Source organism: Diospyros lotus, chromosome 8 (assembly GCF_014633365.1).
Source record: "Diospyros lotus cultivar Yz01 chromosome 8, ASM1463336v1, whole genome shotgun sequence".
In the NCBI taxonomy this organism is placed as follows: domain Eukaryota; kingdom Viridiplantae; phylum Streptophyta; class Magnoliopsida; order Ericales; family Ebenaceae; genus Diospyros; species Diospyros lotus.
Genome location: NC_068345.1, coordinates 6,155,027 through 6,172,838, shown reverse-complemented (window position 1 = coordinate 6,172,838; position 17,812 = coordinate 6,155,027). Strand labels below are relative to the sequence as shown.

The 17,812-nt window shown below is 37.4% G+C and overlaps 1 protein-coding gene and 1 pseudogene across 1 annotated transcript; one reads left to right on the top strand and one right to left on the bottom strand.

Annotated features, from left to right (window-relative positions):
* Positions 1-222: 222 nt before the first annotated feature.
* Positions 223-10,347, bottom strand: LOC127807743 (receptor-like protein kinase 5; annotated as a pseudogene).
* Positions 10,348-15,037: 4,690 nt separating this feature from the next.
* Positions 15,038-17,670, top strand: LOC127807742 (auxilin-related protein 2-like). The gene is made up of 2 exons (XM_052345796.1): positions 15,038-16,015; positions 17,636-17,670. The coding sequence occupies exons 1-2, from the start codon at positions 15,373-15,375 to the stop codon at positions 17,668-17,670; spliced, it is 678 nt and encodes a 225-aa protein (XP_052201756.1). The 5' UTR covers positions 15,038-15,372.
* Positions 17,671-17,812: the final 142 nt, after the last annotated feature.

Genomic DNA, 17,812 nt, shown 5'->3' with positions numbered 1-17,812 from the left:
AACATGTACCTGCAATGCAATCACAACTGGTATATGCTAGTAACTTTCAGGAATTGGAGACCACTCTTGGTGTACGGTTGCCTCTTGCATTGGGAAGAGTTGGGTCATGACATTGAGTAATCAATACATATATACATTCTAGGAAAAATTTTCAAGAAAAGAAAGAAGAAGAGGGAAACAGGCACCATTAAAAGGCTAACTAGAGAATTCATTGAAGCAAATTCAAATGTTGCTAATGCTCAATGCAGCTCTTGATTTGTGGCTTAGCGACATGCTATAGTACAAAAAGGAATGAAATGATTCATGGCTGAGAGGTAAGGGCCTATCGGGCAATGTTGGGATGTCAATATCACCTTCCATCATCTTTAAAGCATCAACAATGGAAGGCCTCAAATACACCATAACATGGGCACAAAGTATCCCAACAAGAACAAACCTCTCCATCACAGCCTTTGGACCCTTCTCCCTTATGGCCTCATCTAAAACACCTTTCACATTGCCTCATTTCACAAGCATCCAAGCCCAGTCTGTGATTAGAATCGTCGAAGAAGAACTCATTGAATCAAGCACCTTTCTTCCGTTCATAATCTCAAGAAGCAAAATCCCAAAGCTATAGACATCACTCTTTTTTGTCAACTACCCATATAGGCCATATTCTAGGGTTAGATATCCATATGTGCCAGCAACTCTGGTTGTGAGATGTGACTTGCCTTATGTGTTTTGCTTTGCTAACCCAAAATTGGCCATTCTTGCTCTCATTTCAAGGTTTAAAAGAATGTTTGTGGGCTTGATGTCTCTATGGTATATTGCTGGCTGGATGCCATAATGTAAGTAAGCTAGCCCTGTGGCGATATCGAGGATTATGTTCTTATGCCAAGGCCAAGTTAGCTGGTTTGGTTCTTGGGTAAAGAGGTGATCGTTAAGGCTACCATTTGGCATGAAATCATAAACAAGAAACCTTCTTTTACTTGTCGAATTGTCACTTGAAACGCACCAACCTCTAAGGGAGATGAGATTCCTATGCCTGATTTTGCTTATGATCTCCACTTCATTCACAAACTATTCATCCCCTTTCGAGTCCAAATTGATGAGTTCTTTCACAGCCACTACAAAGCCATCCGAAAGGATTCCCTTGTACACAATCCCATATCCACCTTGCCCTATCATGTTCCTTTGTGGGAACCCATTCGTGGCATGTTCAAGCTCGGTTAGTTGGAACCATTTGCTTGTAGTGTTGGGCAAACCTCGGGCCTTGACATCGATCACATATTTGTCGTGCAAGGCATCTTGCTTCTTCTTCTTAGCCCTCATTATACCCAGCATAATCAGTCCCACGGTAGCTACTAATGGGAGAAAAAAACGTTAAATCAAATAAACATAGCGGATATAAATAATTCTCCCTTCTTATGTGAATCTAGTAGGAGTCAAATCAAACAAATATGGAGTAATAAGTCTAGCAACAAGAACACCAAAATTTTACGTGGAAAACCCCCTCAAAGTGAGGAGTAAAAACCACGGGATCGGAGTGCACCCAAAATCTTCCACTATCAATAAATAATGGGTACAACAAATCTTCTCTAGATAGTACTATAGGCACATCACATAATCCTCAAGAATTTAATAATTCTTGGCACACTAGAATAATCCTAAGAGCAATGCAACAATTAATCCAACCACAACTCTCTCAAGAATAAAGATTCTTGGAATACTTTTCAAAAACAAGCAAGGTAAGATCTCACCAAAACCACCACTATTTGAACACTGTTTCTCCCAGATGGATCGTCAAATCTCGATCTTAACCGTTGGATTTGAAGATCAGTAAGTTGTGAAGATGTTTTTCGAAAATCACGATGATCGGACCACGGGATGTAGAGATATTGGGGATTAACCGACGACTGCGCAAGCTGCCTAGAAATTCTACTCACTGTTTTCTCCTATGGCTTGCTACCTTCTGCAAATCCAATCCCTCCTATACATATAGGCTGCCACCAAGGAGTGTTAGGTTGCCTACCTCCTTTGAATTTGCAACCAAGGAGAATTCAAATTGCCCATCTTTTTTGAATTTGGAGAATTCACACTACTTTGATCCACTAAGCATGTGGCAGATGCCTACCAAATCTCCCCCTCTGCCTCATGTAGTGGAAGGAGTTGCCATCCCAGCGATGGAGTGACAAACATCAAGCTTTTCAATTGGTAAGGCCTTCGTCATCATGTCTGAGCCATTATGATCTGTATGAATCTTCTCAAGTTATAATGACTTAGAATTTAATGCATCTCTAATCCAATGATACCTCACATCAATATGCTTCGATCTTGCATGAAATGTAGCATTCTTGCCAAGGTGAATTGCACTCTGACTGTCACAAAATAATACATATTTCTCCTACTTAAACCCAAGCTCTCTAACAAAATTTTTCATCCACAACAACTCTTTACTGGCTTTGGTTGCTACAATGAACTCTGCTTCTGTGATTGAAAGTGCAACACATTTATGTAACCTCAACTACCATGACACTGCCCCTCCTGAGAAAATAATCAAGTAACCAGAAGTAGACTTACAAGAATCAACATCTCCAACCATGTCTGCATTAGTATAGCCAACTAACATTGGTTTTTTGCTCCCAAAACCAAGTCTCAGATCAGAAGTGCCATGAAGGTATCGCATAATTCACTTGACAACATTCCAATGCTCTCTTCCTGGATTAGCAAGAAAACGACTAACACTTCCAACTGCATAATCTATATCCGGTCTTGTACACACCATGACATACATCAAACTTCCCATTGCAGAGGCATATGGAACTCGTTCCATATCTTCTTTATCTTCATTTATTGAAGGACTATGTTTAATGCTCAATTTGATGAGTAACAAGAGGAGAACTAACCGTTTTACTCTTATCCATGTTGAACTTCTAGAGTATCTTCTTAATGTACTTCTCTTATGACAAATATAAATTCTTAGCCTTTCTGTCTCGAATGATTCGGATGCCAAAAATCTGCTTTGCTAGCCCCAAGTCTTTCATAGCAAAAGACTGACTCAATTGCTACTTTAACTTCTCGATCCTCGAGGTACTCCTGCCAACAATCAACATGTCATTAACATAGAGTAAGAGAATAACAAAGTCATCATCGGAGAATTTTTACACGAATACACAATAGTCTGAAGTAGTTTTTCTAAAGCCTTGCTCCCCCATAATTGATTCAAACTTTTTGTACCATTGTCTTGGAGCTTGCTTTAGGCCGTATAAACTATTTCTCAATCTGCAAACATAGTTCTCCTTTCCTTTTACTTCAAAACCCTCTGGCTGCTCCATATATATTTCTTCTTCTAACTCACCGTGAAGGAAGGCTATTTTCACATCCATCTGTTCAACTTCTAAGTTAAGACTGGTTGTCAAACCGAGAACCACACGAATAGAAGACATTTTCACAACCGGAGAAAATATCTCATCAAAATCGATTCCCTTTTTCTGAGTGAATCCTTTTACAACCAATCTATCTTTGTACCTCGGACGTGAACTGTGTTTGTAATACCCCATGTTTAGATAAAGCTGCCACGTAATTTTAATAAGTTTAGAATACCGAAAAAAATGGATTTTATAGCAATTTCAGGTACCGAATCAACTACAGGAAATGCCTCGGAGTAAAATTGTCTAAAGAAAATTATATGGTCTCGACAAGCATTCCGAGATAAGATTTATGGTATCAAAAGAAATCGGATAGGGAACAGTTTTCGGTACAGCTAAAATACAGCTGTTATTTAAGCTGCTTAACCGAATTATTACAGTAGGCTCCCGAATAAAAATCAACGAAACCCTAGGGGGGCTCCGCTTTTGTGTAATGAGCAACCTTTCGGTGGTCTTAAGATGAAACGACAGCCCGGTAAAGACATTGGAGCAAAATCATCTATATCGAGTAAAATTTAAGTTATTAATTATGAATTTTCAGTATTAAAATGCAAGTTTAATCAGTGTTTGAGGGCATAGTTGCAATAAGAAAATTATCCAAGTGATATCATGATAAAATTAGGGTTTAATGTATAATTTCTCTTAATTAAAAGTGTAATTTTCCTTTTGTTGGTGTATTATATAATAGCCATATATACGCATGTGCGTGGCCAGCAGAAGCATTAATGGCCGCGATTTTGGGCTGCAATTGGATGATCATGCCAGCAGGATTTGAGGAAAATGATTACAGAGGGATTTAAGGAGGTTGGCAGCAAGATTTAAGGGATTATGTTATTAATGTAATGTATAATATATATATATATGTGTGTGTGTGTGCGCGCGCGCGCTCGTTGGGAAGCAAGCATGGCTGCCTATAAATAGGCAGCGATTTGGGCGATGGAGAAGCACCAAGAGGGAGCTCGAGAAAGAAGGCGAGAGAGAGAGAGGGAGAGGGGAGAGAGAGCGCATTGAAGCAAGGCTGAGTTTCGGCCATGGCAGCTGCGGCCAGAGAAAGTGGGCAGCGAGCGGGTGGTTCGTGGCAAGAGGCAGCTTGCTGGTGGCGACTCGAGCCGGTGCCAGTGGTCGTTGAAGCGATTGGCAAGGCCAGCGAAGGCCGTAAGGAGGCGGCCGGCGAAGCGAGCAGCTCCCATGGAAGCTCGCAGCAACAGCAGGCCGCGATTGGGAGTTCGCGGGAGGATGGGGAGGCGACGCGAGCGGTGTTGTCGGGCGATGGTGGCTGATCCGAGAGCAGCGACGGTGGAAGTAAGGCACGGTGGGGCTGGAAGCGGCTAGCAGCGACGGCCGCGAGCGGTGCTGGCTTGGCCATGGAGGAAAGAAGAAACAGAGGAAGAGAAGAAGAAGAAGAAGAAGAAGAAGAAGAAGAAAAAGAGAAGGAAGAAGGAAAAGAGAAGAAGAAGAAGAAGAAGAAGAAGAAGAAGAGAAGAAAGAAGAAGTTGTAGGCGCGGGAGGCGGGAAAAGGAGGAAGAAGAAGAAGGGAGGAGAAAAGAAAAAGAAAAAGAAAAGGAAAAGGAAAAGAAAAGAAGAAAAAAAATTAGGAAAAAATAGAGAAAATGTTAGAAAAATTATAGAAAATAGGGAATTATATTTTGGTGATATCCCGGAGATTTTGGTGAGAAAAACAGTCTGGGCACACGTTTCAAGGTTAGGGCACGCATACCAAGAAAATTCGAGATGCTAAGTTAAGGTGAGTAAAATTCCTTAGAAAATTTCATAAATTCAAGAATATTATTTTATGAATTATCGTAGTGAAATATTTGAGAAAATATTTTAGAAATATTTAATCTGGATTTATTGAGGAAAAATAGGAAGAAATAGAGAGAAAATTATAGAAAATGTCAGAAATTATGGAAAAATAGGTTTTAATATTTATTTAAATAATTATGGTGATTAGGATACGTTGAGGCTGAATTTGAAAAGACTCGCGTAAATTTTGAGGTTGGCACGCAAATCGAGGCAAGACACAGATATCGAGGTAGCCCGATAAACTCTAGAAGGTAAGTAGTACTTCATCGAAAATGTTTTCATCATATTGACATGCCCTGATATGTATCTATCACGTAAAATGCATACATGACTATGAAATGCATGAATACACGTTGATATCATTGATCACACGCATATGAGGCCGTAGGGAGTACGAACTGGCACCGCTGTCTTACCAAGGGTGCACCCATACACCCCGGCTTCGAAAGAGGTGGCCACTAAAATGGTAGGTAGTATGAGGGGTGCAGTTGACACCTATGATGAAAGACATTGCATACACTCATAACATAGCATTATGTACCCTTACTTAGATGGTTCATCATCTAACTTGGGTTCGCCCTTGGAACATTCAATGTTCCAGTTGGGACTTGCAGAGATGATTCCGAGAATGGTGATATGTAGTGATGTGAGACGTCAAGAAGCGAGTAAATGTATCATGTTATGTTGTAATATGAGTAGTTTAAGAATTATGTACATTGTATTGTCAGACGCTTATGAATTAACTTTGTAGTGAATGTCATGTCTAGTTATTATTATATGAGCAGGTTCGATTCAGCTTCCGCTTTGTATTTATTTTCTAGTGTAGATATCTCATCTAGCACTAGTTACGGTCTTAGGGAATTTCGGGATAATGTAATAAAAAAATATATATATAGTCCAAATTTCCTAAGGCATAACACGCCCTGAAGAAGTGGGCTATTACAGTGTTCATTTTCTTTCACTCTGTATACCCATCGATTTTTCAAAGCTTTCTTTTCTTTGGGTAACTTTACCAATTCAAAAGTATGATTATCATGCACTGACTTCATCTCTTCTTTCATTGCACTGAGCCACTCCTCCTTATGTTCATCTGCCATAGCTTCCTCAAAGCTCTATGGTTCTCCCTCGTCAGTCAACAATACATATTCATTAGGAGAATATCGAGTAGAAGGTTGCTTGTCTCTAATTGACCTTCTTGGAGGAATAGCTGTTAGAATTTCTGGTGACTGCTCATAAGCATCATCATCTGTTTCAAATTGAACAAGATTATTTGCCTCATCAGTACCCTGTCGATTATCATGAACTTCTTCAATTTGAGTCGGTGTCGGTGTCAAAGGAATTGGATCCAAGTTTACTAAATCATCAGAAGAATCTGATACTAGTTCTATCAATATGCTCAATGGTATGGTCTTTAATAAACACAACATCTCGACTTCTAATGATCTTTTTCTCAATTGGATCATATAACCTATAGCCGAACTCATCTTGACCATTGCCCACAAATATACACTGTCGTGTTTTAACATCAAGTTTGGACCTTTCATTTTTAGGAATATGCACGAATGCCTTACATCCAAACACACGCAGATGATCATAAGATACATCTTTACCTGTCCAAACTTTATTTGGCACTTCCGAGTTTAATGGAACACGTGGTGAAATATTCAACAAATAGACAGTTGTATTCAATGCTTCACCCCAAAAATAATTCGGCAACCCAGTGTGCGAAAGTAAGCATATGAATCTTTCGACTAATGTCCTGTTCATTCTTTCAGCCACACCATTCAACTGAGGGGTTTTTGGTGGTGTTTTCTAATGTCGAATGCCATGTTTTCTGCAATACTCATCAAACGGTCCTAAATATTCACCTCCATTATCCGTTTGAATGCACTTTAATTTCTTTCCAGTTTGTCTCTCAACTTCAGCCTGAAATTGCTTGAACACATCCAACACCTGATCTTTTATCCTTAAGGTAGAGAACCACGTCTTCCTTGAATGATCGTCGATGAGGGTCACAAAATAGAGAGCACCTCCAATTGTCCTCATTTTCATAGAACCACACAAATCGGAGTGGACCAAATCAAGTATACCTGTCGCTTCTGAAGAAGAGAGATTCTTGAAGCTAACTCTTGTTTGCTTTCTTGCCATACAATGAGCACACTTTTTCAATTCTATACTCTTCATCCCAGATAGAAAATTCTTCTTAGCCAACAATTTCATTCCCTTTTCACTTATGTGACCGAGCCTTTTATGCCACATCTCAACAACACTGTCATTCTCCATTACATTAATTATGTCTTTGGAGAACTTTGCTTGCAACAAGTATAATGATGATAATTGTTTTTCACCACTCGCTACTATCATAGAACCTTTATTGAGTTTCCATTTACCACTACCAAATGTATTGTAGTACCCATCATCATCGAGTCTACCAGTAGAGATCAAATTCAATCTCATGTTAGGAACATGTTTTACATCTCTAAGAATTCATCTCATACCATTGTCAATCTCCAAACATACATCTCTAATACCCACAACTTTTGCCAAACCATCATTTCCCATCTTTACAACTCCATTAATCACCGGCTTTGTAAGATGTGAAGAAATCTCTACGAGATGTAGCGTGAATGGTAGCACCACTATCAACTACCCAAGAGATATTATAATAAGCTAAATTGACAACATCAGTATCATAGACAAGGTAGAAATCACCTGAGACAATAGCTACTTGATCACCATCAGCTTCGTCATCTTTCTTCTTTTCTTTACCTTTGTCACTTTTGTTGTCTCTTTTCAGCAATCGACAATGTTTCTTAATATGTCCCTTTTTACCACAATTATAGCATTTAACATTGGCAAATTTGTTGGATTTACCTCGACTTTTGCCTCTGTTCTTAGAACCTCAATTTGGACTCCTCCTCTGTTTTTCAAAAATTAAAGCATCTGACTTCGAAGAACTTCCGTTCGTCTTTCTTCTCATCTCCTCGTTCAAGACACTACTTTTTGCCAAGTTCATGGAGATCACGCCATTCAAAGCTGAGTTAAACAACGATGTCCTGAATGTTTCCCGAGAATCTGGCAAAGTACCAAGGAGCCACAATCCTTGTATCTCGTCTTCAAAAGTAATACCCATTGCAGTCAATTGATTTATAATGCCCTGAAAAACATTCAAATGATTTGTCAAAGGAGTTCCATCTCAATACTGTAAAGCCATCATTTGTTTTATCAAGAAAAGCTTGTTATTTTCAATCTTTCGAGCATACAATTGCTCGAGCTTACTCCATAAAGTCCGTGCATATGTCTTCCCACAAATATGGTTTAACACATTATCATCAACCCATTGTCTTATATACCCACATACCTACCTATGAAGTAAAGTTCAATCTTCATCAATTGTATCTGCAGGTTTGTTAGTTCCAAATACAGGAATATGGAAACCTTTCACATAAAGAAGATCTTCCATTTTTTCTTTCCATATTGCATAATTAGAACCATTCAGGTTGATCATTCTGCTTGTATTAACATCCATTATTCAAAACACAAGACAACTAACCAAGCTATGATACCACTTGATGGGAGAAAAACACGTTAAATCAAATAAACACAGCAGATATAAATAATTTTCCCTTCTTGTGCGAATCTAGTAGGAGTCAAATCAAGCAAATATGGAGTAATAAGTCTAGCAACAAGAACACTAAAATTTTATGTGAAAAACCCCCTCAAAGTGAGGAGTAAAAACCACGGGACCGGAGTCCACCCAAAATCTTCCACTATCAACAAATAATGGGTACAACAAATCTTCTCTAGATAGTACTAGAGGCACATCACATAATCCTCAAGAATTCAATAATTCTTGGCACACTAGAATAATCCTAAGAGCAACGCAACAATTAATCCAACCACAACTCTCTCAAGAATAAAGATTCTTGGAATACTTTTCAAAAACAAACAAGGTAAGATCTCACCAAAACTGCTACCGTTCGAACACTGTTTCTCCCAAATAGACTGTCAGATCTCGATCTTAGCCGTTGGATTTGAAGATTAGTAAGTTGTGAAGATGATGTCCAAAAATCACGATGATCGGACCACGGGATGCAGAGATATTGGGGATTAACTGATGACTGCGCAAGCTGCCCAGAAAATCTGCTCACTGTTGCTCTCGATTTTTCCTCTCTGTTTTCTCCTATGGCTTGCTACCTTCTGCAAATCCAATCCCTCCTATATATATAGGTTGCCACCAAGGAGTGTTAGGTTGCCTACCTCCTTTGAATTTGCAACCAAGGAGTGTTAGGCTGCTTACCTCATTTGAATTTGCAATCAAGGAGAATTCAAACTGCCTACCTTGTTTGAATTTGGAGAATTCACACTACTTTGATCCACCAAGCATGTGGTAGATGCCTAATAGCTACTATACCTATTAATGCTCCCAATGAGCCAAAAATCACTTTGTACAAACTTTTTTTACTGAATTGGTTTGAGGGTTTCCTAGTTGCTGACTTAGCCAAGGGTAGGCTAAGGATGCAGGTTGCAGTCCTCGTGTCCTCGGGGCTAAACTTATTGACAACACTGGCAACATATAATATAGCATAGTAGAAGCATTTGGTAGCATTCTTGTGCAGAGAAACCAACTGGGAATTCACCTTCATACCGGCATCAAGGCACATGCTGCACCAGGTTAGCCCCGCCATGTCCCCATTACAAGAAGAATCTAGCAGGCTTGTTGGACCAACCTTTGCAATCCAATCACGGATTGTGGCAATCCCAGCACAACTTGAAGGCTTCACAACATACTGAGATGAGTTGCCAAGGCATCGTGGGACCAAGGACTGAGGAAGAGACATGACTGTAGGCTTGGCTTGGGAATCAAACAAGTAGGAGGATGAAGAAAAGCGTTTGGGAGATAGAACATGGATGCTTGCTTGAGGTGTTTGGCTAGTCCTAGGCCAAAGAGACTAAGCAGCGTCTGGCAACAAGTTTTATCAATAAGGCCATGGCAGGATGAAGTGTCCCATGCAAAGCTCTGGACATAGCCAAAATCTATAGGGCATGAGCAAGTCACAAAATCAATATTGGAGAAGATGAAGTAGCAGAAGAAGATGAAGAGAATGGGAAGAAGAAAGATATGGGGCTTGCCCATTTTGCCAAGCCAAATAGTTTGAAGAAATGTTTGTGCTATATATAACGAGTTGTTTTTTTTTTTTTTTGGGGGAGGGGGGGTTGTTGGTGGGTTTTGACTTTTGAGTGGTAAAAAGTATCAATGTTGGTGGTCTATGGTCAAATTGCACGTTTTGATCAAAACACAGGAGTTTGGTTTTGAAATTGTTTTTGAGAGAATAATGTTATTCGGCCCGAAGTGGTGCTAGAAGAAGTGCCACCCCAAATGGAATTACAATTTCACCCTTGGTCCAATTGACAAAAATACCCCTGTTAAAATAATAGTCCTTCCCTCCAACGCTCAATCTCTCACTCTCTTTTCTCTTCTCTCTCACTCATACTCTCTCTTTGTGTTCTCTCTTGTTCGACCCCCTATCTATCGCGAAATCTCTCACTTTTCTCACTATCTTCTCTCTCACTTACTCTCTCTTGTTCTCTCTAGTTTGACCTTCCCCATCACTCAAAGGGAAACCGGCCAAATAGCATCAGTTCTTCTCAGATCGAATAAGGGTCGTCGTCTTCCTCCCGTATGACTTCATCTTCGGCCCTCTTTCAGTCTCTTTCACTCTGAGGCACTCTGACGTCTCCATTGGCTCCGATCTACAAGGAGGGAGGTAAGTCTTTTAAACATTTTAGTCATCAGCACACATCCATCCTATATACGTATATACGCGTTTTTTGGCTTTAGCCGAGACTTTAATGTTAGATCTAGGGAGATTGGACCGTTGGATCTTGCTAATTTTTGGGTATGTTAGTTGATGGCCCTTGGGTGTCGGGTGGTTATCTCTGATTGCCAGAAACCATCGGCTACGGTGCCCGATGGTGGCTAGCAGTGCATTTTTAAGTTTAGTCGAAAATTAAAACTCAGATCTACTAAAATCTAATCGTTAAATTTGTCCCATTTTTTTATATGTTAACTCTCTTGTCTTGGTGTTTTTGATAGTAGGCTCTAATCATGGGAGATTCGGTCGGTGGTGGTCACCGGAGGCGTTGGTGGCGGATGTTACATATATACATATATTTATATATATTTACATTTTTTTTTTGTAATTATTTTAATTTATATTGTAAATGTTAATATTTAATTATGAATTTGTATCGAAGATGTTGAAGTTAATATTGAATTTGTATTGAATTGGTGACATTGGAATATTGTGAAGGTTGAAATTTAAATGTTAATAAATTCAATTGGTTTGTATTTGTTTTGTGAATATTTGAATTGAAATTATTAAGTTTATTTAAGAATTGAATGCTAAGTAGTTATTGCTAATTTTATTTAAATTTAAATATTTATTAATGTGCATATATATTTTAAAATTAGCTCAATATCAAATTTAAATTTATATTTATTAATGTGTATGAAGTAAAATTTAAATTTATTTAATATAAGTTTATTTTAAATTTATATTAATCTGAAAATTAACAGTAAAAACGATTCTTTGTAAATGATGTAATAATTATACAGTAAATTAACACTTAATGTATTATACATTTTATTAAAAAGAAAATTAATTCTTTACTCGTAAAAAAAAAAAGTCACTAACACGGCTTAATTCATGTTCACATCCACCCATTGGATTCATTATTTTTTTTTTCATTTTTAAAAATAATTTTCTGGTCCTTTATTTACAAAAAGTGTCTTTCATCTTATAACTTTTATGATTTAATAACTCATTATGTATATCTATATATAATTTATGAATCTTAGTATTAAATAAAATTTTTAAAAGAATAAAAATTTTAATTAAGAGAAATGCATAATTTGTTTGATAAATTATAGTAAAACTAAACTCAAATGAACAAATTTTTGAATGATTAGTATTTCTCGTGGTGTTTGTACATTTAGTTAAAAAAAATTAAAAAGGTACAACTCAATCTCTATGCATCATATGAAATTATTTGATTATTTTTTTAAATTTTATTTAATATAAATTTAAAATATATATAAACATTAATAAATATCTAAATTCAAATAAAATTAACAATAACCACTTACCATTCAATTCTTAACTAAACTTAATAATTTTAATTTAAAAATTCACAAAACAAATACAAACTAATTTAATTTATTAACATTTAAATTTCATCCAATTCAATTTAATTTTAACTTTCACAATATTCAAATATCACCAATTCAATAGAAATTCAATATTAACTTCAACATCTTCCATACAAATTGATAATCAAATATTAACATTTATAATATAAATTAAAATAATTACAAAAGAGAAAAGAAAATATGTAAATATATATAAATATATGTATATATGTAACCGCCGCCACCAACGCCTCCAGCCACTATCGTCGGTTGAAACTTCTCACGATCAGAGCCTACCATCAGAAACACTAAGTCAAGAGAGTTAACATACAAAAAAATGGGACAAATTTAACAGTTAGATTTTAATAGATTTGAATTTTAATTTTCGGCCAAACTTAAAAATGCACTGCCAACCACCATCAGCCATAGTAGCCGATGGTTTTTGACGATTAGAGATAACCATCCAATACCCAAGGGCCCAACAACCAACATATCCAAAAATCAGCAAAATCCAACGGTCGAAACTCCCTAGATCAAACATTAAAGTCTCGGCCAAAGCCTAAACCCATTTAAACACACTGTCAGTCGCAACCGACCACCGTGGCCGGTGGTTTCCAGCGATCCGAGGCAATCACCCAATACCCTTATCCCCATTGACCAACATACCCAAAAACCAACAAGATCCAACGCTCGAATCTCCATAGATCTAAGTTTAAACTTTCGGTCAAACCTAACACTCGCATATACCTTTGCTGAAAATCATTGCTAATAAAACTAAAGACATACCTCCTTGTAGATCGGACTCGGATCGAGTCAAGGGATGTTGGAGATACTATCGCATGGGGCTAGAGAGAGAGAAATGGTCGAAATGAGCCCAAGAGAGGCCAGATGCTCGGTTGGACGCGCAAGAGAGAAAGAGAGAGAGATGGCCTTAATGAGAGAAAGGGAGGAACAAGTAGAGAATATAAGAGAGAAAGAGAGAGAGAAGGCTATAATGAGAGGAAAATGGGTCAGACAAAGAATATAAGAGAAAGAGAGAAGAATTTAAAATTTGAAATTTCGACTATCCTCTCTTCATTGAAAATATCACGATATTTTGAAGATAATTTCGTGATATTTCTGGGATGCCACTTCTTTGGGCACCACTTCGGACTAATTAGCATTATTCGTTTCTGAGGTATATGTGTGCTCTTGGTGGTCAAAATTAGCAGCTTATAATAATATTATTATTTATATCCCAATTTCCAAATTGGAAGCTGAAAGTTGAATATCCATGAACGGATTATTCAAATGTCATTTAAATTTAAATTAGGAAGCATCAATACACAAAGTGACTATTTATTTATTTTTACAAGTAATAGGAGGATGTATTCCTAATTCAAACATGTAATCTGTTAAACATAAAAAAATAATTTTATGGGAAGCATTTAAGGGCGCATAGTACAGGGAGCTGTGGCCTCACGGAAGGCCAATGGGCTGGAGCAGGTCCATAAAAAATTTGACTGATGAATATAAAGTTATAAGCTCAATGAGTAGTCAAATGGAGAGATGTCACATGCTTAGATCATTTCTTAAAATAGCAAGGGACCCAATTGAGACTGGGAATCCTTATTAAAAGAACCTATCTTACCTGGGTTTTAAGTTTTTTGATTAGGACAAAAGAGAAGAAAGAGAAGGTCAAATATTATCTCTACTGGAGAAAGAAATAAGAAAAGAATTTGATGAGGGGAGTAGAAAGAGAAAGAAGACCAAGCAACCTAAGGTTTTTCACTATGGACAATCTGGGTGACTTGGGTCATGAGGAAAGGAGGGGATATGGAGAGGGAGGTCGCCAAGATTATTGTGTAATCGTTCACACCGACAGAATCAGATGACCCATTCATTCATTAAGATGGGGCCGGCTGGTTGTAAAGTGATCAAATCAAGCTCCTCTTAGTGTGAGTGTGCATTCCAGCTCTTTGATTGCAAGGTGTGAGCTGCCATTCAGATTCATTCTCCTTCAATTATATTTTTCAACCATTCTTCTTCTTTATAATCAAATATAGCAGCAATGCAGATAACTAAGAACCTCTATTTTAGGACACCGGCAGAGAATTCAATGGACAGAGAGAGCATGGACTGAACTCTAATTAATAATTATAGGGATATAAGCTTAGGGAAATAGTTCTTAGACACTTAGAAATAACATTACTGTATTGGTATATTGCATTGTGTGATTAATTAATACAAATACGTAATATATTAATATAAAAACATCACACTAAATACCACTTTTAAATGTCTAAATAAATAGTTATTTAGACAATTAATTATTTGAACACTTTTTAAATGTCTAAATAATTATGAGAATAATTTTTTGTAATAAAATACTAAATTTGTTCTTGCGAGACTCTTGATGCTCGTGTCTTCGATTACGTCAAGAAAAATAAATTACAGATTGAGCCTTTGACCCTTATGAACGAGAATCGAACTCGTAATCTACTAAATTGATATTTACATATTGCTCGTTCAAGTGCTCAACCAATACTTTGAGGAGCAAACAGAGCAATAAATCACGAAATTTTTGCATTATATATGACGTAGCTATTTTATAAGTAATTATAAACAACAAGCACAAGAAAGAATAAGAATAGCTTGGACGTTCAAACCAGTCCAGCCAAATGGTGGCCCACAACCCAGATGGAGCTCCACCGTTGACCCCTGCCCCCTCTTTCATCCTCGCTGTGTCTTCGCAACCGACCGGCCTTCCTCCATTCCACCGAACCCTTCTTGGAGAGAGATAGGGCGCTTCGTTCGTTCGTTCGTTCGTTCGTACACCTTTCTTTGGGTAGATCATCTTGTTCGCTTTCTTCCAATTTGCCGCTCACTCGTCTTACGACATTTCATTTTCTTTACACTTTTTTTTTGGGTCTCAATACACCCTCTCTTATTGGGTATCCATTCGAGTCGTCGCAATATACGTGAAGGAACATGGACGAATTTGGTGTTTTGGTTGAAAGTATCGGATTCAAATCGCAGGGGAAATCGGCCCCAATGGCCGATTTGAAGAGCAAAACCGACGTCAACGGTGGTGTTTCCCGAAATTTCGCGGGTTTTCACGCGAAATCCTCGGCAGTGAATCGGCCGAAATCGGTGCATAAGTCGAGTTCCGCCAATGGGTCCTTCCATAGTGGTGATCTCGACGGAATTTTCCAATCCGGTAGTAATCGGCAACAGAAGAATTACGATGGGTTTGACGACGTATTTGGTGGACCTCCGAAGCCATCGAGCGGTGATGGTTTTGATCTGGATTCCTTCTTCAAGGGTTCGAACAATTATGGTTCGCAGTCATCTTCTATATATAATGACGATAATGATGACTTATTTGGTGTGATGCCCGGGTTGAAGAGCTCGGGATTGGCTGGGTCTGATGATGTGTTTGGGTCTATGGCATCGCCGTCTAGCCAGAGTGTTCCAGTTGATGACTTGTTAGGGGATTTTGGTGGAATGGGGTTGGGATCAAATGGTTCTAGGAGGAAATCACAAGATGTGAAGAAGAATGCCCAGGAATTCGATGATTTGATACCAGGTTTTGGTGGAACCAGCCCTTCAAGGAATGGGTATGTGCTAATCCGTTTGTTGGTTTTATCAGTTATATATGCCAACATTTTTTTGCAGAGAATTTCAGTTTATTTTATATGTAAATCAATAGAGAAATTTGAATTCTTGAAGAATATTGCTGACTTTTTTGAAAATTTAGGGAATTGATGAATATTGACCCGGTGAAATAGTTTTTTCAGTGCTTGGGAAGTTCCAAAGGGTTTTTGCTGAAAAATCAATTAAAAAATTGAGAATTTGACTGAATTTGGAAAATTTGAGAATTATCTTCATTCACTGCCATCTCATGAAACTTTTTCATATGAAGATGGTGTTAGAATTTTATCTTATCATTCCCTCACTAGAGGGCTGCATCAAGAAGGGCATCTGCTGTAAAATATTGTCACACCATTCTTTTGCATTGATTTGTATTGTCAATTGACTTTTAGAAGACAATTGACATTATGAATCGTGCCACCGACCCTAACTTGGTTAGGATAAGGTCGAATTGCTGAAGATGAGTTATTTTAGATTCCTAATTATAGTGATGGGATGCTAGAGCCTCTTAATGGCACATTGCTGGTGGTTTTTCAGAGGTGTCATGTATGGGCTAGTCGTAACATCTTTAATAATTAGGTTAGAAATTCTTTTCACTGTGATATTGTTGGCTGGTTAGTGAGATATCAATCAATGACATAGAAATCAATTAAAATTGTAGAATTATCTTGATAACTAAGTTGGACATTGGATCAATAACCTGCATGGCCCACTCATATTTGCACCACTGACTTGATGCAAAGATGGGCAAACATATATGCATATATGTACATATACATTAGCTAAAGCTAGAGAAAGAAAAATAAGATATTTTGAACCAAGTGAAATGTGTAAAAGACAAAAATCAAAAGGTGCTAATAGATAAGGGGACAATAAAAGAGAGATGGAAGGAGTATTTCTCGAAGTTATGTAGTGAAAATGGAGAAACAAGTGTTGTGTTGATGCATCTTACTAACTTTGAAAAAGATGGAAAATACATATTTTGTAGAATTATTATTCTAAATGAAATAAAGTTAAAAAAATGATAAAGAATGGTAAAGCAATCTAACCATATAATAGCCCAATCTAAGCATGGAAATGCATGGGAGAAGAAGGCATTTTTTGGTTAACAAAATTGTTTAATGTGATTTTTAAATAAAATGGAAGCTAGACTAGGTCATGCAATTCTAGTTTTCTAATCATCTTTGTCTATGGGCATGTCTTTTGTAAGCTCATCATATATTATGTATTTCTAAGGATCTTTTACCAAAGTTTTCTTTGGCTGTCTTCTATCTTTTTTGCTACAAACTTTTTCATTTGATCTACATGTCCCACACGCACATCTACTAATCTTTTTCTCACATATCCAACCCATTTTAACTGTGCTTCAGCACATCTAACCTTTAGTCACTACTCTAACCTTATTATGGATAATCATGCCTCTAATTCTCTCTTTTCTTGTATGGCTGTACACCCACCATAATATCCTGATGTCAGTTATACAATTTTATACATATTAGTACTTAACTGCCCAATATTATGAGCCATATCTTAAGATGGTCTTATAGCCATTTGATAAAACTTTTCATTTAACTTTAATGGGATTTTATGCTGGATGCAGTTATTCATTTTAACGATCCTGCATTGGTTCTGTGAGTAACATCTTCAATACTCTCTCTCTCTCTCTCTCTGTGGACAATGATCTAGAGATATTTAAACTATTTTTTTTAGGAATAACTTGATCTTCAAGTTCATGACATCATCCACGCTTCTAGCTTTACTAAAGTATATGGATAAT